Genomic DNA, 24,483 nt, shown 5'->3' with positions numbered 1-24,483 from the left:
CTGGCCCCGGAGGGGTGTTTATGTGATAGGAAATCTTAACCACGGGAGGAAAGCCCCACACCAGGGTCACCTGGAAATAAGCTTTTAAGACCAGGGAGGTTCATCAGCCAACGACCACGCAGAGCGCCACAGGAGCACTGCCCACGGCGGCGGACAGACACAGCGTGAAGCTGGGACAGCAGCTACCGAGGGAGCCCGAGCAAACCCGGCGCGCCGCCACAGCGCCGTGCGCAGCTGAACCCGCTCGCCCAGGAAAACCCCGCGAGGTGCCGAGGAGCCGCCAGTTGCCGATACACACCTGCACGGGCCGCACCAGTCCGTTTGTTGGTTGAGGCCAAAGCGAGCTCTGCATTTCTTAGGAGAGGCAGGATCTGAACACAGAAGCATGCGTGGCGGAGAATGGGCAAGGCAGAGGCACAAAGAGGAGGAGGAGCAGGAGGAAGAAAAGAGGCAACATCATTTCAGCCACTTAACACACCACTAACAGACTACAATCCCGTTTTTTTGGTTCTGCAACGGTGCCGGCACCACCTCTCCTGTAAAAAAGCGAGCGTTAGGCAAAGTCAGTGATGGCAGCTGGGGAAGGAGGAGCTTTGGGAAACAGCCTCCCGTCTGAATTCTCCTGGATTTTGCTCTCTCGTCGTGCTTCCCTAGCTCAGCTAAATCCAGCGCCACAACGGGGCACTCACAGCTCGGCTCCAGGAAATGCGAGCAATTACCAGGAAATTCACAGCTTTTCGTGACGCATCCAATTCCTTAGGTTTGGGAGCGCTGCCAAAGGACAGCGACGCTGCCTGCTGTGCCTGAATCCTTACCTGCTCCCTGCCTTCCCAGCAGTGACTAAACGGGCTGCCAGCGAGCGCGGGCTGCGGGCGGAAGAGAAGAGAGGAAACGTTGCAGAAGCAGGTGGAAAGCAGAGGTAGCACCGCGGAGATCAGCCCCGGCCATCCTGCTCTGTCCCCTGCTTTCCCCTTCCAGGTCGGGTGGAAAAGCTACGCTCCGTGGCCTTTCCTTCAGGCACATCGTGCTTTTTCTCCAGTGCCGCAATAGGATCCGAAGGGTTTCTGTGCTGTATTCACACTGCCTCTATCAGCCACCACCAGTGCTTCCTGATGTGTGCCAGGCTTTCAGTCCATAATGGGCAAAATTAGTGTTTTTATATCATGCACACAAGCCACTTGTATATCTAAATATATATACACTCCACATAAACCTAAATGCTTGAATTCTCCTTTGCAGTCTAGGCACTGAATGCCTTAACAGCGTTAACCAAACCGAAGTTATTACTGGGGCACTTTTATGGAACTGCTTTTTACGGATAATCCGAAGAGCTCATCCTGCAGCAATTAATGAGATAACCTGAACTCGGTGTGTTAATGCGGGCTGCAGGATTCTGGTTGTATGGCCCCGTAATCCCCAGCAACCACATCAGCAGAGCCAGGGCTCGACTTGCGGGTCATAACTTGAAGGATACGCGATGCCACAGCGGGCAGGGATGGTCTCCTGATGTTTTACAATGAATGCTTACTGGAACAGACGTGATTCATTCCCAGTATGGTAGAAATGCTCCAGAAACCAGCATGGGAATGGCCCTGGATGACGGGAATGTGTGTGCGAACAGCTCAAACCTGTCAAAGGGCCTTTTCTGATAAACAGCGTGGTGTGGGGAGGAAACCTGCCCTAGTTTTTAGTCTGACTTTACTTGAACTCTACCTTATTATGAAAAGCGAAACAAATTTTGGGCAGTGCCAATCTTCAGGCCTCTCACTGCATTTAGTCCTGCACGCATTATTGACTCATTTGAGAGCTTTCCTCAACAGTACCTGTAGGGTCGATGGGGGCATTCATCTGCTTGTTATGAACAATTAACTTTAGTGATAATATATATGAAGTTATCCACTTGCCAAAATCTGATCTTTTCAGTTGCCCTGAACTATCCATGTTCTGACGGCTAGGAAAAACTCACAGCAATGTTCATTTACTGCCTTTAAAATTGCGCAGTTTGTCAGTTAAGATCAGGAAAATAAAAGGAACCATGGTAAAACACAACAACTGCTGTGGATTATCCACTCCGAGCAAAAGCAAGGTGGCAGCCACCAAGGAGCCCCGTGGCTTGGCACCGCAGGATTTACCTGAATTGGAATCTTGTTGCTTTTCCCGTGTCCGTCTCTTCTTTTTCCCCTAGGAAATGCAAGGAAAAGCCCATTAGTCCCCGCTCCCAGGAGCCCAGGGATGCCCCTCGGTGTTTTCAGGGCTGCGGGGCTGGATTGGGCCCTTGGGAATGCTGTGGCTGCATGCGGTGCTGGCCTGCTGCTCCACAAAAGAGACCCAGGGGGAAACTCTCAGAGCAGCCACCGAGTCAACCGTCCGCACAAACGGCCACGGCTGTCGTTTACACGGCACAAATTTGTTCTGGGCAAGTACGTTTTCTCAGCAACAACCCTAATTGTCAGCATCCCTGGATCCAGCACCGCAGGCATTCTGACTCATCCCCGGCATGCCCAAACCGGCGTGCAGGAGATGTGCGCGTTCGCAGGGGCAGCAGCAGAAACCCAGAGACGGAGGGCACGGCTCCGCTGCCACCCTGCTGCATCGCTGGCAGGTCTTCCTAACGAGGAGCCTCGAACTGTTTGGGCAAGGTCTGATAGCACTACGGGAGCCCACAGCCACGCTGCAAACGCAGCCAAGCCCCTCATTTATGCTGCAGCCCCCGTAAGAGGTTGCAAAAGAAAATTTTAGTGCGTGCAGTTAGAGAATGGCTCTTCTTTGCAGGACACTGTTGTGAACGATCACCCAGCCCTGCTACTCAATTCAAAGAAGCCCAAGAGTAAATCCCACTGAGGTTTCACCTGCACGACACGGCACAACTCCGATCTAAATATATTTAGGGAAATGGTGTGGTAGCGGCTTTCGCCCAGCGCATTTGGTCTGTGTGACACGGCTGGTTACTAGCCGTTTTCATCTCTGCACCGACCCGCGCAAACTGCTCCTCGCCTGGCCGCGGGCAGCAGCTCGGCGTGGCCTGGCAGCGTGACCCACGCTGGCACACCGACAGCTGCCCGCGCTCGGAGCTGTGCGGTGCTGAGCGACGTGGGGCAGTGCCCCGGTGCGCTCCGTGTCCCCGACAGCAGTGCGGGGCGGTCGAAGCGCCTGCCCGAGCGGCAGCGCCGCAGCATGTGGCGGCGTCAGCTCACGGTTTGTCCTGAAACGCTGGAGGGGGGGGGACCCCTCTTGGTAGCCCACGCCGATGGGTGAGAAATGGGACTTTTGTTTCAAAACCGCAGCGTGTTTCTGCTGACCCCCCGGACTGCCGCGGAAACCCTCGGGTGCTCTGTCCCCGACAGCCCAGGGGACTCGGGGGGGCTCGCGGGGACAGGAGCAGACAGCTCTGTGCGAAGCTGCTCTGCCGACTCCTGCTGGCACGCCACAGCCGCCCTACGTGTGTCACCTGGGAATCCCACCCACCATCGCTTTAATTAATAGATTTAACTAAATTAATAGAATTAAACAAGATTTACCACTTGCGTCCGAGGTTGTACGAGCAACAGCTCACTCCCCTGGCACGTTCTAACTCCCCCCTCTTTACGTTTCTATAAACCATCTGGCCTGTTCCAGCACCTTCCCCATTTCCAACACACACTTACTTGCTCCTTACACCTGGACAGAAATTGCTCAGTGACCTGTAACCTGGAAGAGCATCCCTGGTTTCAAACGGGAAAGAAAGTTTGTGCAAATCCCTGGGGACTGTTTGAAAATACTCATCTCTCTACTACTTTTTTTTTTTTTTTTTTTAACTCATCTCCCTGCCTCAGTGCCTTTGCAGCTCTGGCCCCACCCCTCATTCACGTGTTTTCTTCACTCCCTAACAGCAAAACACAACTCTATCCCCAACTTGCCTCCCTGACCCCAAATACGTAATAACTCCCCGCATCTCCTAGTGACCTCCTTAACGAGGGCACAGTGGAGCTGGAGCAAATCTGGCCTGCGTGGGGAGCACAGCTTGCAGGCTGCCTTTGACCTATGACTTTTTATATGACTTCTTGTGGTTTGAGTGAAGGTGGAAAGCTCCGAGCTGCGGTAAGCTTTTTCTTCGGTGTGGGAGCAACTGTATTTCCTGCCTGACATCCGAGTCACGTGCCGCGGAGGTGACCTACATTCCTCCTCCTTGCTCGGGCTCCAGAGAGAAAAGCCTCCCTTGCAGCGACCACGAGACCCGGAGCAGCTGCTCGCCGGTGCTGGGAGGGAGAGCTAACGTGCCCCGAGCTCGTCTGCCGGCCAGCCGGGAAGGGACAGCTCTTGCGGAGCGGGGAGCCGGTGCTTTCCGAGAGGAAAGGTGCAGGAGGGTTGGGACTTCGCTGGAGGAAGTGCTTGGGCGTGGAGGAAAACGATACCTGGCTCTTAACATCGCTGCTGCCCTCCAGAGATGCTGGCTGAGACCCAGGGATGCCCGCAGAGAAGCATCCTCTGGTGCTGCCCCGGCTTCTCTACGGGCATCCCTCGGGTCTCAGCTGGCGCTGATCCTGCAAAGACGCCGAGCTCCCAGTCTGCGCTTGCAAGGAGGCAGGGACATCCGTGCTGTCGCAGGGGAAACACAACTCGGGGCTTCCCAGAACCTCTCCTCTGCTTTTTCTGCATTTGCACTCCTTTTTTAATCGTTGTTGTTGTAATTTAAGGACATTTTGGTGGAGTTTGGGCCTCCTGAGCGGTGCTGGAAGAAGGGGTAAGGGTGGGCTGCACGGCTCCAAGGCAAAGAAAGTGGCTGAGAGGGAAACGACGGAGCCTTGGATCAACCCAGAGAGCCCCGGAGCGGATGGGCAGACACCTGAAGATCTACGTGTGCTTTGCTTCAGGTCCCTAATGAGCCTGCTAGGCAGGGCTCTTCACATGGGAGATCAAACCAGTCGAGAAAGCCACTAGAGAAGACTGCATCTCCCGCGTCGGGAGCGCTGCACCACCTATGGAACCTCGCTCACCGCGCTGCCTCTTGCATTATTAATATAGCTAAGAGGAAATGAATTCTTCTAATGCTCACTTGTAAATGCTCCACTGAGTAGCCCGGAGGCTCCCAAACGCCAGCCCTGCTACCTGCAAGCGGGATGCGCCGCGAAGCAGCGGGCAGCACATCCGCTGCGCTGTGCCTCCAGCCGGGCTGGGAGCTGCCACCACGGCCACTGCTCCCCGCAGACCCCTCGCTGCCCGGTTTGGGACCTTTTTCCCCCTTTTTTTTTTTTAATCTGTAAAGATTTTTCTCTTCCCTAATGGCAACCTTGCTCGGGAATCAGCCTCGCCGGAGAGCTGGGTCTCGCTTGCAAGCTCGCAGAGCAAGCAGCGCTGCTGTCTGTGTCTGCTCAGGCTGCATTTGAATACTTTGAACGTGGTGTGCTTGATTTGCTTAGGATCCTCTCATAGCGGTGGCCAGGGTGGGATCAAAGTCCCAGGGGGGCAGGCACCGACTCGGTGACCGTCACCCTGCGAGGGCAGCAGGCGAGCCCCCATCGGCCGGGGGCACAGGGGCTGCTGCTTGGACACGGACCCTCACGGAGTCCCAGAGCCGGACCGAGCACCCCATGAGGCTGAGCTCTGCGTGGAACGAATGCAAAGCAGCTTTTCCTTTCCTATTTTGCATTTTTGAAAATTATTCTCCATGATTATTACCATCCTGTGAGCAGACGCCCTGCGCTCGTTTTAAACCTGCAGAACAGAGGTGCCAGCACGCAATTCAGCAATTCCCCCCAAAACTGCAGCCCGTGCTTGGGCTCAGCACCCACGGCCGGGGCCGTGGAGCCCGCGGTACCCAGCCCGTTGGTCTACAGGCAGCTGGGGAGTTACAACATCCACGCCGTACCTGCGTCGTGCTGAGCAGCCAAGGGGATGTTCCAAGCACTGCTCAATTTCTACATGAACCATACCACCAGAAACAGCATTACCAGGGACAACTGGGACATTTGGCAGGCACCGATTTTTACCCACCCCTGGGTCATTTTTGGGCCATTTTGGGGGCATTTCTGTGGGATCCCGAGGCGCGACACCACTCACGTAGTTGTCCCGTGCGGACCAGCCAGGGTAGAGCTGCATGTGGAGCTGCCGTTCCTTGCGCGCCAGCTCGTAGTACTTGGCCTGCTCCTCCCGGGACAGCGCGTGCCACTGCAAGGAGAAGCACGGAGCTGAGCTGGGTCCCCTCGCCCCTGCCCTGCAGCCACCAGCTCGAATCGGGCTCTGGGGGACGAGGGAAGAGCATCCGAGGGCAGGTGCCAAGGAGCAGCTGCAGGGGACAGGGACGCTGCGCTGGTCGCTGGTCTTGCTGGGGACCTTGCCATCTCAGCATTGCTACTGGGGTGCAAGATTTCCCTTTTCTCCCAGTTTTGGGTCTTCCTGCACCCTGCTTCCAGCCTGAGGATGCTCCCAGCGGAGCGAGGGGGCAATGCCTCCACCACCACCAAAACCCCAATCTCCATCACAGTGACGGGAGAACCTCCTCCGCCCCCCCGCTCCCCTGCCCTTGTTTCTGGGGGTGTCCGCACGCCCCCCACCATGGCACAAGTCCCATCACTGCCCTGCTGAGCCCCACAGTGCTGCTCTGCTCCCCTGGACCCCCCCAGGGGACACCGGCCCTGGCCACGGGTGCGCAGCGCTGGGCCTGGCCCACCCTTACCCTCCTGCCCAAGATCTGGTTGATAGCTGCGCTCTCCTTCAGGGTGCACTCCGCGATGACTTTTGCCCGCATCTCTTTCATATACAACATGAAAGCGTTCAGGGGCTTCTTGATAGTGGGCTTCTTGGCTTCCTTCTCTCTCTTTGGTTCTGGCTGAGGTTTCCTTGGCAGGGACACAAGAGGAGCAGTCAGCATCAGAGCCCCCCCCCCAGCACCGAGCAGCAGGACGCGCGGTGCCAAACCCACCCGGCGCTGGGCTGGAGCTCTGCCCCCGGCCCGCGCAGTGCTCAGCGCCCAGCCCTGTGCCCGCATCACAGGGGACAACCAGGGGGGAGCCCGCGGTGTCAGGAGCCCAAGGGCACCTCCAACTTACATGTTTCGGTCGTAGTGCTCCATCTCTTGCTTGCCAGAGTGGGGCACGATGGCGGGGTGCGGGATGCCGGTGGTGTGCATGCCGGAGCCCAGCATCAGCGGGTGAGTGAACCTGCAGGGGAGACGGGCGAGCCGTGAACCACCGGGGCGGCCACGAGGGCTGTGCGGGGAGCAGTGGGGCCGCGGTGGGTCAGCCCCAGCAGCCGCAGCAGTGGCTCTCCCTCGGTGGCGCTCCGGGGCGGCAGAAGCAGACGGCAAGCGGAGGACATGGAAAGCGAACCCGCGGCGGCGCGGCCTCCTTCGCCTGGGAGGCTGCGAAGTCTGGGTGCCGAGCGAACGCAGCGGGGAGCGGGGATTTGGGCATCTCTTCCCTTTTTCCTTGGCTCGGCCCCGGTGCGGCTCCCCGGAGCGCCCCTGCCAGCCGCGCCGAACGCACGCGGGGAGAGGCGGCCGGGTGCCGAGAGGCGGCTGCCGAAAGCAGCCCGCGGCGTGAGCCAGCCTCGCCGAGATCAAGGGCGCTTTTAACAAGCGTTTTCAGACACTCAGATCTCTGTTGTTGCAATATCTTATTAGCACTGTAGGAAGGAACAACAAACTCAAACCAACGTTTGGATTTGAGAGATTAGGACCACCCCACACCTTTCTTTTAACAGAAAAAGCATAAGTCTGAACATGAACCAAACTGCAACTCTAGGAGGTGCACCTCGCCTAAGCAATGTTATCCACCAACACAGAAATGAGATCATGAGAGGTCTCGCTAGCTTTCAAGCTTCATTACCTCTCTAGAGTTTTAGAGGGTAAAGCCAGAGCAGTCGGCTTTGCCAAGCTTGCCACTTTATGACTGCAGCTTGAGATGGCAGAATTGCCCATGGGAGATGAACTGTTCATTAGATATGCTGGCACAAAAAGAAAAGCTGTTTAATTTAATCCACCAGCACCGTCTGAAGTCTGATCCTTATCTGACCAGGTGTACTTGCTCGTTCGTCTGCAGCAGCGCTGCAAAATCCGCCCCGCTCTCCTCTGCGAGCGGGAACCCCTGTGCCACAGCCGGGGAGCTCCCGGGGCCCCGCAGGGAACCGTTAGCTCGTCCTGCCCCTCGCCTTCGAGGCCACGAAAAGCGATGCCTCGGAGAGCGAGGTGGGCTGGCAGCGTGCTCCTGCCCCTGCTGCACGGATGAGGGTTTGCGTGGATGAGGGTTTGCGTGGACAGGGGGTTGCACGGAGGAGGGTTTGCGTGGACAGAGGCCTGTTTGCACGGTTTTCCTGCGGGCAGCCTCCACTAACTGCTCTTCAGGACAACACGAAGCAGAAGCAAAAGCTGGCGCGGGAGCAGCCGGGAGCCAGGGCTGGGCTTTGCCCTGCCCACCAGCTCGCCCAGAGGTACGGGGCTCTGCGGTTCCCAGCCACGGGGGACGTATCCTGCTCCCTGGGGTATCAGCGGGGCCTGGGTGTATTTACAATTTGGCCCCGAGCGGCTGTAAAGAGGCCGAGCCCTGCGGAGGGGAGCATCAGCAGCGCGGACGGCGCGGGGCTGTGCTCGCTGCCCGAGGCTGCAGGGGCGCGAAGCAGCGCAGCCCCCGGCCCCTCTGCGGGCTCTGGGCTCCGGCTGCAGGCCGCGAGCAAGCTGCGGGTCCCGGACCGCTGCGGGGGGGAGCCCAGCGAGCAGCCTGCCCGCTGCCCGTCCTGCCCTAAGGCTGAGCCCAAGTAAAACACATCGCTCTCTGCAAAGCAAAACTCAGCCCTGCGCCTGGGATATATTCAACATCGTGGTTGGAGACAAGGGGGGAAAATCCCGAGCGATGGATTTCACCCCCTTTTCCCAACGCTGGGCCGAAGGCAGGGATTTCTGGCTCTGCTTTGCCTTCTGCTGGTGAGAACCCAGTTGCTGGGCATCCTCCCCGGACGCTCGGTATTCCCGTGGGCGCCTCCTCGGCCGGGCACGGCCTCAAAGCGGCTGCCCCGGGGCTGGTGCGGGGCCGCTGCGGGGCCGCGCTCTGCTGCAAGCTCCTACTGCACACACTGCAAGCTGCGGGGGCAGCCGAGCTGCTGCCCCGGCTCACACATACTCACCTGGAGAAAGAAGCCCCAGCGGAAAGTGCTGACGAATACGGCTGTCTAAATCCACATGACGGGAGCGGATAGACAGACTGGCTCTGCCTGGGATCGGGAAGAAAGAGTCTATCAAGTATCTCCAGCCACGTGGCGTTTCCTAAAGATACCCTCTGCTAGCGGGGCTCGGAGCCGGGGGCAGCGCGGGGTCTGGGCTTTGTTTAGGGGAAGCTGGACCTCCCTGCGGAGCTTGCATCCAAACCTGACCCCCCCCTCCGCCCCCAGTTTGAGTAGCTCTGCAGCTTTCTTTGAGTTTAGGATCTTGGTAAAGTGAAAATACGGAGCTGTGATGAAAAATCAGGAGAGATTCCTATTGCACGGATGAAGTGAAAGAGCACAGTGTGACCAGAAAGCTGCAGCCTGGTCAGAGCCTCTCTGTCTGGCACACACGAGGCTGCACAGCCGCAGGCAGCACCGGGAGGATGTGGGTGCACGGGAACCTGGGGGTGCTGGGCAGAGAGCACCTCCTCTGCCCCACATGTGCCCCAGAAAGGCTCCGAGTGCCCCCGTGCATCCTCAAAGGGATGCCTCTTGTTTTTAAACAAGCCCAACGCCAGGTCCTACTTTTCTTTTTCAAGTTGTTTCGCACTGGGAATCAGGCATGTACCAGACCTGGAGCTGGAAATTATTTTTGAGATAGTAAAATAAATATGAAGGAAGTTCCTGGTTGTTCTCAGCATGGGAAAGCCCCCACGTTTTCATATGGAGATAGCTCAAAAACACCTTGGTTTGTTCTGTACAGCTGCCAGAACATGCTCCCAGCCTGAAACCGCGCGTGGAAACCCAGACGCCTGGGGAAGGCGAGCCAGGATGTTCAAGCCCCAAAACGTGGCCGCACGGATGCTGCTCGTGCAGAGCTGCTGTATGGACAGCACCGGCTATTTCCAGCACCGATAACCAGCAGCAGCCTGTCACCGATAACCACAGCACCATCCTGCTGCCCCGATGCACCAGCGGCTTCTCCGGGTAAAGCCGGCTTCTGCCCCGCGGAGGCACGGCCGCAGCAGCGCGGTAGCGAAGCCCTCGAGCCGTGCTCGGGGCAAGGAGGGCTCCTGTTTCTGGCTGTCTGGGAGCTGCCGTGTCTCGGCTTGAAGGAGATCTGCAGGCTCTGTCTGTAGGGCAGGCAGGGTACACGCAGGGCTCGGCCAGGCACGGCGCCCTCTGCACCACTCGGGTGGCGGCGGCAGTAACTCCCCGACCAGCCAAGCGCTACCGCGTCAGGAACCCGAGGCGGCCTTGGAAGCCCCTGCTGCGGGGCCGGGACAGCACCCAGCTCCATCCCGAAGTGACATTCACTGCTCCAGAGACCGAGGTATTGGGGCACAAAAGGAGCCGTGCGCTCACGGCCTCAACCCAAGTGGTTCTGACACGGCAAGAAACGCGACGGCCAAACCTGCCCCGCATGGCCGGGCACCACCACCGTGGCCCGGCGGGGCAAGAGGTGCGGGGCCAGCACCACGGGGCGGCAGCGGGGCTGTGGCCGGATTGCCCACGTCCTGCTGGGGTCGCCGCCAGGCTCCCGCCAGCAGCCTCCCTCGTCTGGACTCCGGGAGGCCATTGTCGGGCTCTCACCCTGCTCATCGCAGGGGGCAGTCGGGCAGCTCCTCCTCCCGAGCCTTGCGCCCGGCTCCTGCCGGCCAGCCGGGGAGGAGAAGCCGCCTCCCGCAGCCGGTGGGTGCTCCCCGTCCGTCCCCGTCCTGTCCCTGTCCCCATCCCGTCCTCATCCCCTGTAGCCCCTCGCCTCCTGCGCAGGGTCAGCGCTGCTGCGGCTTCAGGCATGGGGCTGGGCACTTTGGGAGTGGTTCGGGGCTCTTTCTGTGAATTTGAGGCAAGCAAAAATAGGAGAAGGGCCTCTTGCAGACGCCACGCGTGCTCCCCGCTCTGTCAGGCCGGCCTGCCGCCTGCGGCTGTGCCGTACCTGCCCTATTAGTCGCCGACGTGCACACCTGGCGAGGTTTATCGAGGATGCCAAACCCCGCAGACGCTCGGTGCTGTCAGCAGCGCGGCTTCCTCTGCGAGCAGCCTCCTGACAAAGCCTCGGGGAAAAGCTGGCTTTTCCCCACCACGCTCCGGGGCTGCCTTTAGCAGCTTCCCACCCCGCGAGTGGACCTCGTGTTTGGGAGCTCCTGTCTCACCCCCAGCTACTTCTGTCATGTTACAGCACAGTCACTCCAGTACTTGTTTTTCCTGAGGATGAATCACATCATACGAGGAGTTAAATCATCGCCCGAGAGTAGCAGATTTAGCACAGAAAGCAAAATGCCACCTCTTTGAAGCCAAGCTCTGTATCAAAGGCCTCAGCCTCTGTTTCCTGGTGGTTAAATATCTGCAACACGTAAATCCATAAACAACGACAGCAAAAAGCTAACTTTTTACTTTGCGTTTTAATGCGTTTGGTGATTTGGCGTTACGTCCTCGTACCTGGATGTCTCTGAGGGGCTTTGCCGGGGTTTTACGAGCCAGCAGCAGGAGGGAAGTGCCACCTGCCCCCCGCCACCTGCCCTGCGCCCCGCAGCCCCCTGCCAGCCTCTGCCGCGTCCTCCCATCACCGGCACCGAGGAGGCTGCCGGGCTCAGGTCTCTGCCCGGGGGCACTTTTTGCTGTGTCACCTCCCGAGAGGCACCACGGACGCAGCATCCCGTGCACCACGCCGGCAGCACGCTCCGGGAAAGCCCTGCTTGTGCTGAAAACCCCAGTGAGGGAAAAAAATCCCCTCCTCCTCCTCCGGAGAGGCTTGGCTGTGATTAGAGGAGGTGGGAAGAAGCCCTCCCTCCTTCCCAATCCAGTGGTTTTGAATCTGGCAGGTTGTCCCCTGCTCCAAGGATGCCCCGGGCAGGACGAAGCCTTCAGCCCCCCCACGGACCTGCTGCCCCCCTCTTGCACCAGGTGCAAGCCCCCTCCCTGGTGCACTGCACGCTGCGGGGGCTGCACGCGGCCGGGGAAGCCGACCCCCGCGTGGATCCCACACTCACCATCCCATCGAGGGCGTGATCTGGCCGACCCCAGCCGGGGGGAGCGGGTAGAAGCCGGGGATGTCTGAGGTCTGGGAAGGCCGGTGCACTCCTGCGAGAAGGGAGAAGGAGGTGAGTTGGAGCCGGCTCTGACACGGGCCCCTCCCGGCCCCATCCGCTCTGCCCGTGGCACTGGTGGCCAGCCGGGCATACGGGTGGAACTGCTGTCTGCAGGAGGCAGGGCACTCAAGTCACTGTTCTCTGTGCTGTGGGACTCTCTGCAGCACCCGCGAGCCCGGAGAGCCTGTGCACAACCCGGGGGCAGCGCTGTTCCTACGGCCCTCGCCCCATCGCTCACCCCCGGGACCCCAGCAGCGACCAGCGGGGATGCTCCAGCGGGTGTCACTGCTAGCTTGACTTTAAATAATTTGGGTTTAAAAGCGATGATTTCACAGGCTCTGTGGGTGCCCGGGCATTTGTACGGAGGGGATGGCGCCAGGTGGGAATTCTCCCTCCGTACAGGGAATCCCTGCACGGCCTCCAGAGACACGGGCACGGGAGGCAGCCCAGCACCTCCCGCTCCTGTCGGCTCTGCCGGGGTTGGGAGCAGCCCGGGAGAAGCTGGAGAAGAACGGGCAGGGAGGGCTTCCTCTTTTCATTTCTCGCAGTTCCCCCGGCTGCTCTCCGTCCTGCCTCTGGGGCCAGCCCAGTGCCTCGTCGTCCCTTCACCCAGCGCAGGAGCAGGAGGGATTCACTGGCAGGGAGGCTCGCTGGCAGTGAATTTGGGTTCTGGGCATGCGCTGCTCGTGCCGGGGACTGGCCCGAGGCACTCAAATCCCCCGGGGAGGAAACAGACACAGCCGCGTGAGCTCCGTGCCCTGCTAAGCAGCAGGGCTTTCCAGGGTAAAACTCCGGCTCGCCGCTGTCTGCAGAGGAGCCTCAGGCTACAGAAAGCGTGCAGGGGTTGTCCAGCAGCTGCCCCGGGCCATAAATGCGTTTATGGAATTGGAGATGAGCTGCGAGCAGCCTGCAAGCTCAAGATCTGGATTACTCTCCCAGATGGATTACTGATAGGTTTGTAATTAGGACTGACACCGATGGATTCCAAACACCGTATTAGGAGTTCACCGACCTGATATATAACGGAACCGAGAGGAAGACGTAACTCTGTGCGAGAATTCACCTACAGCTATGTTGTATCGGGACACAGCACCCCGCCACGGCCAGAGCAGCAGGTATTGCTATTTCAGGGGTGAGAAGGGTGACATCCACACCGCAGGGGGAAGGAGCCCTTGCCCCAGCAGCATGGGGGATGGGGGATGCGCAGCTGGGGGCGCCGGGCTGGACCTCTCCGTAACAGGACCTGTGGGATCTCTGCAGCCCACAGGGAACGCTGGTCTGGGGTGAATCCTTGCCCGTGTCCCTGTATTTACAGCTCAGGGTTTAACCCCTACATGCCGTACGTTGCCCCGCAGCCCCGGTCGGTTGGTGTGTGCTGGGCTCACGCAGAAAGCCCAGGAGCCCAACGTGTGACGAGCTCACACGTGTGGCTACGGGGACACGCATACAAATGTCCATTTAGGTACCAGACGCTGATCCTATTTAGTCAAAATATTTCCTGTTTCAAGCATTTATTTTCTCAAAATGACAACCTGACAACAGTTTGGGTATGAGTCAAAGGAAAGAATACTTTCCATTTTCTGGTTGACTCGCACACACCGTGCAGGCTCTGCTCTGGGCTAAGCTCCACGGCAGCCTGCACGGCGAATTAAGGCCGTTTCCCCAGCGGGGCTGCCACTTCTCACGCCAAACTCCCACTGACCAAGATTACGAAGCATGGCCAAGAAGCTAAACAACCTCCCACCACTCAGCAGCGCCCCAGCATTTCATTTTCCCATTGATTTGGGACCGGTGGGGTGTTCCCAAAGGTGCTGGCTGTGATTCCTGCAGTGTCCAGCACCGTGTCCCCCCCGCCTCCGCCCGCGCTCGGTCCCAGCGGTGCCCTCACCTTGCTTCTGGTTGATGTCGGCGGGCAAGTGGGGCGAGTGGGAGCCGTGGCTGAAGTGGTCGTTGCTGTAAGGGATGAGCGGGGTGAGCGGGTGGACTCCGTGGGACGGCTGCACGACGGGAACTTTGTTGGACTGCAAGAGAGAAGGGGGAGAGGGCTCAGCGGCAGGCGGGGGCCGGGCTGCGAGGAACCATCGAGCCCCGCGAGCAGCGAGGGCTTTTGGGGTGCTGCTGCTGCAAGGGGGCTGGGAATTACAACAGTCTGCCCAGGGCACGGCAGAAAACACCCTTTTGTGCTTAAATAAACACATCCCGCAAGAGAAATCCAACATCGAGCAGTGATAACAGCTGCTGCTGATTGCATGGTAGGTGCAAATCAGCCCGAATCAACGTGAAGCTGTCAAAATCCAGACTTTAAAAAAATTCACTTCAGGCATCTTTTATTCCAGGATAAATGCTAAAAGCGTGTAACCAAAGGCATCGCTCTTGTTTTCTGCTCCCCCAGCTTGCGGGCACGCACACACACACACACACACACGCAGTCCCGTGTGTTGCCCTGGTCTGCAGCCGGACTCCCACATCCTGCACATTCACCCCGAAAACCGCGCTCGGGCTTCTGCAGCTGCTCCCGGCTACGCGGGACGGGGCTGGGGGGGGCCCAGCAGCAAATCTGATACACCCCGGGGTACCTCCGGGCGTTGGGGCAGGGAGAGCAGAGCCTGTTCGAAAGGCCTGAGCAGCCGTGAGGGAAACACACCCGTGCACACTCACGCACACCCGCGCACAGCCGTGCCCGCGTGCGCACGCCGCTGTCTGCTGCGAGCCTCCTTGCCCCGAGCGTCCCAAGCCGCTCCCTACATGCCCGGTTTCGCCCGTGGTTGCCTTTAAACCCAAACCGACTTTGCCTCGGCGGTGGAGTGGCAGGATTTGTCCCGGATAAATCCCGAAGGAGAAACAGGACCGACGGCACCGCAGCAGCGGGAGGAAAGAGCGGAGCACGTGAGCGAGCTGCCGCGGGTGCTGCTCGCCAAAGCTCTCGTGTCCTATCGGGGCATCTCCAGGTGCCTTCTGACAAGTCATTTAAGACCTCTGGACTTGATTCACTGCTGCCTTTCACTTTGGTAATGATTTTGCTCAGGCAGAGCAAGCATGAAACACCATCTGGCTCCAAGGAGGAACCCCTGAAACGGCGAGGAAAACAGCCCTGGTGGATGGGGACGCTGCTTCCCATCCGCCTTGCCCGCAGAGTTTGCTTATGCAAATAAAATTAAAGAGGGATGCAGGTTTGCATTTAAGAGTGAGTGAAAACCCTAGCTCCTGATGCTTACCAGGTGTGGATTTCCTGCGCGCAGCGGGGCGCAGGGGGATGTGCACCTCCCAGCACAAGCTGGAGCAGTTCAGGTGCTCCCGTCCTGCAGCAGGGCCGGGGGCTCCGTGGTTCTCCCACTGAGATCGGTGCTGGGCTAGCTCCTGCTTTGCTAAACGCGTTTGGAGCTCCGAGCCTGAACTTTTCTCGCCCACGAAAAAAGAGATGAGGGGTAGCTTTTCAGCGATGTTTCTAAAACTTGCCATGGTTTAGCAGATTTGAATGGCAGGCAGCCTGAATGAGGGCTGTGCCGTTCTGCGGGGACATTTTGCATCTCACCGGACCAGGACCAGACGGCTGCACCGTCCTGACGCCGATCCGCAACAGGCCAGAGCCCAGGGCACAGCAGCGGGGCTGCACAGCGGGCTGCAGCACGGTTACTCAGACTTTCCACCAGTTCAGATGGGAAACGAGACGTGGCAGCAGCAAGAAGAGCTGGCCTTTCCCGCATCCCTTCTGCGTTTGCACTTGCCTCGCTCAAAAATGCTTTTCTGTTCCTCTCTGAAGTCACAGAACCGCTGGCAGGGGAAGATGCTTGGGACAGAAACGAGACCAAAACTCGGGTAAGAGACTGCTCGCCCACTGCCACCTCCTCAGCCAGGGAGCTCGCTACAGGGACCTGCCTCCCAGACTGAACCAACCCGGGGACGGAGGAAATAGGGCTGCAGGACCTGGAGAAGCAGAGAATATTTCAGTGTCGATCCCCAGTTTTAAACACTGCAGCTGCTGCTGGCCACCAGTGGGCACGTTCCTAGCTCCTGGCCTTCACCGGATGAGTCTCATTTATAAAATCTCATTTATAAAACCTACATGCCAGAGAAATGGTATCATTTCCTCTTTTTAATGCGGTCTAGGTTTACTTTCTGCAGATCGGCTGCAGCACGTGGACCTTGGCGAGGCTTTTCGAAGCCAGGAGTTAGCTGGTGGCGATGTTTTAAAGCTACAAAATCCACCTGATCATAAAGGTTTCCTGCCGGGTGAGCGATGCGACGTGAGGGCACCGGGTCCTGGGTCCTCCCAGCAGGTCCCTGGGCCGCGGGGACGCCAGGGCCAGGCTGCAGCACCGCGGCTCGCCCCGGCTGTGGTTTGCTGAAGCATTTTGCTGTGTCTCCTCCGTGTTTCAGTACAGCTCAGACCGGGGGTGACGGAGCTGCTCGCCACCGGCCTGCCCGAAATAACGCAGCCGGTGCCTGGCGTCACGGCCCCGCGGCCCAGGTGACCTCAGCAGCCCTGGGGGTGACAAAAGGGCCCTGGGGACGGTTTTGTCTCACCCCTCCCAGCGCAGCCCCTCGGGGGCAGGTTGGGGAATGAGCTGTGCAGCCGCGACCTGGCTACAGAAATGAAGAGGCGCATTTACAGCAACACCAGAGTGGCATTTCCAGGCGGGACAGAGCAGCAGAGCGGGGGATTTGCACCCCCAGAGGGCCATTTTCCCTCTCAAACCTGCTAAATCGCAACAATTAATCCTAGCAAGTGGTGCTGCCGGGTCCCTGGGGTGCTGCTGGGTCCCCGGGGTGCTGCCTGCTCCCCGTGTGCCTGGTGCAGGTGCCAGCAGCGAGCCACAGCCCGTCGCCCCCGCAGGGCTCACCAGCCTGGCTGAAGGCAGGGAAAGGGCTGCGATGGAGGCAGCTCCCACCCCGAAGCAGCAAAGTGACTTTAATAACTGATGAGCAAGGAGAAAACACGGTCACACTCATTATTAAGAAATACTAATTGTTGGCAGGGCAGAATTAGGAGACCTCGCCGCTCACACACGGGTGCCTGATTGCGAGAGGAGCTCGGGGCAAGCCGTAAAACTCCTTCTGCTGAGCACACACAAACCCAGCAGGTCTTTCCAAGGAGGCTCACCCTCCGAGCCGCGCTGCCACCCGGCGCAGAGGTGCAGCGTCCTCCCTGTCTGCTCCCATCCCCGCTGCGCGCACCCAGCGCGGGCTGCAGCGGCCCCGCACGCAGAGACCGCCACCGGTCACAGGGTTACCCAAGAATTAAGTCTTTTTTAACAAAACTTCTTTTTCTTTTTCATTTGGAAAATAGCGATATGTTGTAATCAGAAGTTTTCTGGAAAGCACCTCATTGCCAGCAGGAGTTTTGACTAATTTTTAAAGGCTGGTGTATTTATTCGCGACGTGCTAAATGAGCTGTTTTACTTTGCTGGCTCGAATGAGATTTTTTTTCTTTTAAAGTTTAATCTTAGCAAAACGTAGCACAGATGGTCAAAAGACAAAATCCGAGTGAAATTGTCAAAACTGAGAATTTTCAAGGATTTTCTACAATACTAAGAATATTGCTTTTAACGGTGAAAATATTAGAAAAAAAATACAGAGATGTTTTTCTGCTTGAATCATCTTAGGAGAAGAAAATAATTAAAGAAAAAAGAAGTGTTTTTTTTTGTTAACTTGTGAGAACTCCTCCTTGCTACAGCCGAAAGCAGCGGCGGTCACGTCAAGCTGCCTGGGCATCCCCACATCCAGCCAGAGCTGCGCCGGGGCTGCTGCGATGGGAACTTTTTTGTTAATTTTCTGGTAGAGGACAAGTCATAACTAAAACAAAGCAGCCGGATTCTGCTGCCACTTCTAACATAATTTAGCGAAAAGGTTTTTACGGACTTTCTCGATCTCTGCCCCGAGCACCCAGCCGGTCCTTGCGCAGGGCGGCCAGGGCTGCCCACCCGAGCCGCACAGCGTCCAGTTTCCTGCACTCCCGCTGGGGTGTCCCCTCTGCTCTCTTCCCATCACCCGTTTATTAAAAAAGAAAGAGCGCAAGAAGCAGATAACGCTTGGAGTTAATATATTAGAGGGGCAAACCACAATTCAAACTACCGAACCAGACACAGGAGCTCATCTTACGAGGCTGATCTTGATCAGCCCTGCTGCACGGCGGCACAAAGCGTCCTTCCTAGGAAAAACTGCTGCTCGGTTTTGCAGATGACTGTGTTTCAAGAATTCTTACTTTTCCCCCCCACTTTGAACACAAACGGAATTAGTGAAAAGCTGGCTTTTTCGTACTTTGTTTTGAAGGCAAAGCCACATAAATAAGGCTGCTCTGTAGGAACAAAACTTTCATTTTACAGATTTTTTTTCCAAATGTTTGAAATAAAACGAACGTAAGAATTTGCTCGCACTTGGTAACGGTCAGCCCTGAGCCCCAGGAGCCTTACTGGCCAGTCGGCCCCGCAAGTGGGACTTCGAGCTGGCAGCGTCACCTCCCAGCTGCAGGGGATCCTGCTCACACCTGGGACCCCATACACACAGGGGACCACGAAGGCAGAAGGAATCCTACATACATACGGGATGTCGTGCATATAGGAGACCCCACAGGCATCAGGGACACTGTGCACGCAGGGGACCCCATGCACACAACGAATCCCATGCCCATGGGGGACCCTGCAGGGAATTTGCAGGCACGGGGGATCCTACACACATAGGGGACCTGAAGCACATGGCAGACTGTAGGCACTGTAGATCCCATACACATAGGGGACACCATGCACATAGGGGACCTGATGCACATCAGGAACACCGTGCACACTGGGGACCCCATACATATAGGGGACCCCATGCATACAGGGGACCCCACACACACCAGGGACCCCACGCACACCAGGGACCCTGCAGGCCAGGGTGCAGGGACGATCTGCCAGGGCCGCGCCTGCCACCCCTCAGCTCCCAGCCTCCAGATGCTCAAATTCCTGCAGGCACCCCAAAAGCAACCCAAGCAGTGACCAGCCTGCTGGAAAGCCCCGCATTGAGACGGCCGTCGGGGGTCTGCAGCGGGGCTGGGGGCAGCCCCGTAACCTCTCCGTGGCACCCCGGTCACCCGGCCGGCGGGGTTGGCAGCACCCCGGGGTGCATAGGAGCCGACCCCGTGGCGCGGCGCCGGGGAGAGCGCTGTGGTTTCCAGTGCTCGCGGGGAGCCGAGCCGCGGTGAGGCGAGATTAGTCACGTCACTTTCAAATTTTCCCACATCGCTGGCCCCAGAAATAGCGAAATGAGAAAGCCGTGGGCCAGCCCGGCGGCAGGCGGCGGGGGGCGAGGGGCCTGGCTGAGGGACGGCTGCTGGGGCCGATGGCCGTGCCGGGGTCTGGGCATCCCTGGAGCCCCGTGCCCGGCTGTGCCGCTGTGAGCATTGGCACGAAGAAACCGCCCTCGGCAGAGACAATTTTGGCAACCAGGCGAGCGCCGAGGTCGGGCGAGCAGCGCCTGGGATGCGTCGCAAGCTGCAGCCCGGCCAGAAGTCACCCCCAGTGTGTTTGCTTCAACGTCACTTCTCAGAGAGAGAGAGATGAGTCTACGCGTCAGCTATGAAAAACAAAACCTACGGAGTTTGCTGTTGCTGATTCAATGAGGAATTAATTCCTTTTTTCTGCAGAATTAGTCACCGTGCCACAGAAACAAAGGTATAAGGTCAGGCTGCAGCGAGCAGGCACTGCTGCTGCACAAGCTGCTGGGTACTGGGGGGCTCTGCCTTTTGCTCTGTATCCAAAAATTAGTTCAAATTAGTGAATTATTAGGGGCTGGGTGCATCCCGCAGGATGGGATCGGCTGCTGGAGGGCTTGGAGAGCAGCGCTGTGCTTCGGGGCTCTCGGAGACAAGGACCCAGAGCCCAAGCGCGGCTCCATCCCAGCTCTGCAGAGCTCCAGGGCACCTCCGAGTTCTGATAACATCTCCCCGTTCGGGACTCCCCTGTGAATAAAACTAAACCGGACCGCGTCACCAGACCCCTTCAGCCCCCGTTTCCCCGTGGTGTTGCACCAGGAGATGCTGTGACGGAATCTCACCCCAAACACCCAGCGCAGACCACTTTCTGCAGGCGCTGAGGCTGGGGACCCCCACACCCGCGGGCGCCCGGCAGCATCTACTCATTTCTCATCACAGCGCTTTTTTTTTTTTTTCTTTTCTTTTTTTTTTTTTTTCTCCTTTCTCACTTTTGCTGCAGTCACATCTCCCCAGCCCGCTGCCGCAGCAGAAAGGAAGCAGGGAAAGTTAAAGCCACCCACGCTCGGGCGCTGCCCTCACCCCGCAGCAGCGCCGGGCGTCAGCAGAGGCAGCGTCGCCCCGCCGGGAGCAGGGCACCCAGCGGGGGCTGCCCCCGGCCCCCTCGAAGGCTCCGCAGGGACTCCCCTGTGTCCCATCCCCATCACCCAGAGGTGCTCAAAGGCTGCGCTCAGGCGATGGGGAAAGCATTCGTGGCACTTAATTCCGCATGCAGACGCCAACAAGGGGCCGATCCATTTAGGACCGACATCGCACCCGCTGGCAGCTACTGCCCTTGCGCAGGGTTTGAGGGCCCTGCGTTACATTTTGTGGTCGCAGCGTTATCCTCTCAGCTCTTCGCTTTCCCTCTGCTCGCCCTCAGCTTTAAAATCCAGTTCTGCTTTCACACGGCCGGCGCTGGCGAGGCACCTGCTCCTTTTCGCACGGTCAGCGGGGTCGAAGGGCAGAGCAGGATTCCTGCTGGGCTAACAGAAGCAGCAGCACCGGGAACACCGCTGGGGCGAGAGCCGCTGCGCGGGGACACGCTGGGGACCGCGCCGCCCCGGCCCCTGGAGCCGGTCAGCACGCGGAGGTGGCCCAAAGACAGCGGGGATGGATACAGGGAGAGAACCAAAACACTTTTTAGAAGTCCTCAGCGACTTGCTGGCCACATCCCAGGCCAGGACGTGACACGACGCAGCCCGTCCCGACCCTTCTGCTGGCACGAGAGCCTCCTGCCCCAGGAAGGGAGCCGCACCATGCTCAGCAGCCGGGCTGCCCCTCTGCTGCTGCTTGCTGTTTTTAAGCAGTGATGGTAATTATTTTTAAGTTAAGCCCTGCAGGGGAAATAGCTGAGCTTTTCACCGTTTACGGGCACAGGAAGAGCTGTTTCGCTTCTCAAGTATTTATCTTCTAAGAGAAAGATGTAGGTGGTTCTTCGTGAAAAAAAAAAAAAAAAAAGAAAGAAAAGGCATGGAAAAATAAAGATTAAAAGTCCCTCCCAGAGGCTGCTCTTAGGGTGACAGGGGGCGAGTGCGGAGGCAATTAAGCTGCACACCGGAGAAGAGAACCCCTGAAAAATGAACATCATTTTGGGTTTGGCACCACCGCCCGATATCTGCCGCCCTGTTTAGAAGAGGGGCCGCCTCGCCTCGCCTCGCCTCCCCCACCGAGCCCAAAGCCCCCGTGCTCGGTGCTCGCCTTGCTCCCGAAACACCTCTGTCGTGATGCCAAAAGCAGCCTCGCCAGTGCCAGCAGCACAGAGCCAGACCAGCCAGGAACCGACAGCATTTGGCCTCGTGGAAACAAACACCAGGGTCACAAATCCCAGGGGCTGCGGCCCAGCACCAAACACCGGCTGTTTTCCCCCAAATGCTGGGGCAACACCACCCAGGGGCTGCGCTGGCCTGGCTATTTCCCCTCTCCTGCAGTGCCTGTCCCCGGTTTCAGCGTCTCTCGTGGTCCTGGCTGTGGAGAACGACCCCTGTCCCCCTGGTCTCCAGAGGTGGAGCGCAGCCCTGGGTGTTTTTGCTCCTTTGTGCAGCGGTTCTGCGAATTTCTCTGCGGAGCTGCCGGGGCTGGCGCTGCCAGTAACCCCTGTCACGGCTGCAGACGCGAAGGCACCGACTTGACCCGCGGAGGCTGATACTATCTGACCTCCTTTAGGCTGTTCGGCTTCTCGAAGTCGAAGCGGTTGGTCTAATACCCGGAATTAATCAGGAAAATGTCCAAGAGGGCGAGGGAGGAAAGCGAACAGCGGTACGAGCAGAGCCGGCGCGTGAGGGGAAGCCTTGCGCTGCCTGCCCGAAGGCACCGGCCGCGTTAACCTTCGCGTGCCTGGCGGGTCAGGGGGGTTTCGGCAGCCAGTTCTGGGAAACTCTGCAAAACCCAAACGGGTCCATGCCCTGCAGCAAAGCCAGAGGTGGCTCCGGACCGGACGCCTGGTTTTGGCATCGCTCTGCACTGAGGCCACGCTGCAGCAGCGGATGGAAAGCCCTGTGCGACTTCTCAGTGTCTCTGCCGGCAAGCAAAGCGCACAGGAAACCTCGAGGTGTCAGCAAGGCGTTTTTCAGGCGGCAAGTGTTTGCTTACTTGTCACCTGGGCTCTCCCAGGAGGGCTCGCAGCTGCTTGGCTGGGTTTATTCTTTCCATTTAAAACAAAAACAAAAACAAGAAGAGCCCATTGACTTGAAAGAGCGCAGGGGAATTAACAAAAAGAACCAAAACACAAAAAAAACGCTGATGTGACTTAAGGCGTTTCGATTCCCCGAACATCAGAGGGGTGAAACCTGCCCCTCCGCGCGGGCGGTGGCGCGTGGCCACCGCGGGGACACAAACCTGCTGGTGTCACCGCTGTCACCCGGCCCTGCCTCTGGGATGGGGTGGGATGGGATGGGATGGGGTGGGATGGGATGGGATGGGATGGGATGGGATGGGGTGGGATGGGATGGGATGGGGTGGGATGGGGTGGGATGGGATGGGATGGGATGGGATGGGATGGGATGGGATGGGATGGGATGGGATGGGATGGGATGGGATGGGGTGGGATGGGAGCCAGACCCTCCTGGCAGGCACTACACTCCCTGATTAATTATGTTATGTTATGTTATGTTATGTTATGTTATGTTATGTTATGTTATGTTATGTTATGTTATGTTATGTTACGTTGTATGTTATACTAAACTATACTAAACTATACTAAACTACACTAAACTATACTAAACTACACTAAACCATACTAAACCATACTGAACCATACTGAACTATATTTTATTTCAATCCCCTGCCATTCCCAAAGCCCGGTGGTGGGGGGGATCTCACTGTGTGAGAACGCCGCCAGCTGCAGAAAGACAACAAATCAAGCGTCTCACCCTGTCTGAAAGTAAATCCCCAACTCGGCGACTGCACCGCGAAAAACAATGGTAATAACAGTAATAATAACAGTGACAATGATAACGATACTCTAATCCTGCTGGCTTGTGCAGAGCTCTCTCCCGCCGCACGCGGCTGCCGAGGCCGTGCTCTCTCGGTGCCAGGCACCCCTCGAGGAGGTCTTTTAGTGTCAGACGCAGCTGTGACCAAGCGCGTGCAACTGCCTAATTGACAGGTAACGTGGTACACGCAGGGATGATAATCTGTGGAAGTTATCATCTCTCTTCGCTACGCGTTTCACTGCTCTGGTGGAATCCTTCAGTGTTTAAACAGACGCCCAACGCATTCCCCCCCCCCCGATGACCAGGACCGACTGACCAAGGTGGCTCCCGAGCTCCTACAAGGTCTCTCTCCCCGAGGCACGGCAGTGTCACCGTGGGCAGAGCCACAGGCACCCGCTGTCCCCCAGTCCCTGCTGCTGGAACCAGCTGGGAAGACCGAGGGGCGAGGGCTCCCCAAAAACCTTTTGGGTAGGGCCAGGGACCCTGCGCAGGGTGGCTGCCCCGTGCCAGGTCCTCAGGCACCGCCGCAGCGACCTGCACGAACGCCTATTTCCCGGTCTCTGTGGCGAACTCCTCCTGGAGGACGCGGGGGAAGATAATCCCCCCTGGAGTCACAGGCAGCTTTTGTTGACACCCCGCAGCTGTAAGGCGATAGCAGCTCTCCTTGTTGCCCGCTCTCGAGGGTGACATGTTGACAAAGAATGCTACAGCCGCTAATCCGGGATGATGCTGTGTGCCTGCCCGGGAGAAATCCTCATTTTCTTGATACCAGGAATTAGTTCCTTTAATGCTTAATGCTCTTTTTTCCTCTGAAAGCCAGCAAGCGTTATTGTGCAGGGTGAAATAAACATTTTAATTAAAATGTAGAATTTATCTTCCAGTTGAATTCTTGAGAGCCCCCAACGCCACGTCAAACTCCGCTTTCCCATTTTGAATCTCTCTCTGATCTCTTAATGCAAACGGCTGAATTAAAACCCGGGCTTGGTGGATTTGCATATAATTAGACAGCAAGGGAAATTAATAGGGAATTGAGTGGTTCTCTCCTCTGCCCATCTGATGTTTTTACCAGATTAAAAAGAGTCGATTTTTTTTTTAAATGACTGCAAAAATGTATTAGATA

At 57.9% G+C, this 24,483-nt stretch overlaps 1 protein-coding gene across 7 annotated transcripts in view; it reads right to left on the bottom strand.

Annotated features, from left to right (window-relative positions):
* The window catches only part of TCF7 (transcription factor 7), a 68,891-nt gene that overhangs the window by 7,269 nt on the left and 37,139 nt on the right, over positions 1-24,483 (bottom strand). For 2 of the 7 annotated variants that reach the window (XM_066977329.1, XM_066977330.1), the window contains exons 4-10: positions 14,092-14,224; positions 12,105-12,195; positions 9,094-9,180; positions 7,026-7,136; positions 6,653-6,815; positions 6,037-6,144; positions 2,133-2,181 (exon numbers count right to left, since the gene is read on the bottom strand). In XM_066977329.1, the coding sequence (XP_066833430.1) occupies positions 2,133-2,181; positions 6,037-6,144; positions 6,653-6,815; positions 7,026-7,136; positions 9,094-9,180; positions 12,105-12,195; positions 14,092-14,224 (742 nt within the window). Of the gene's footprint in view, positions 1-296; positions 372-815; positions 867-2,132; positions 2,182-6,036; positions 6,145-6,652; positions 6,816-7,025; positions 7,137-9,093; positions 9,181-12,104; positions 12,196-14,091; positions 14,225-24,483 lie in introns of all 7 variants that reach the window. The other 5 variants (XM_066977327.1, XM_066977331.1, XM_066977328.1 and 2 more) reach the window with 5 other exon arrangements.

The sequence above is a fragment of the Anser cygnoides genome, chromosome 14, assembly GCF_040182565.1.
Source record: "Anser cygnoides isolate HZ-2024a breed goose chromosome 14, Taihu_goose_T2T_genome, whole genome shotgun sequence".
Lineage (NCBI taxonomy): Eukaryota > Metazoa > Chordata > Aves > Anseriformes > Anatidae > Anser > Anser cygnoides.
The sequence above is the reverse complement of the archived record's forward strand: the minus strand, read 5'-3'. Positions and strand labels throughout refer to the sequence as shown.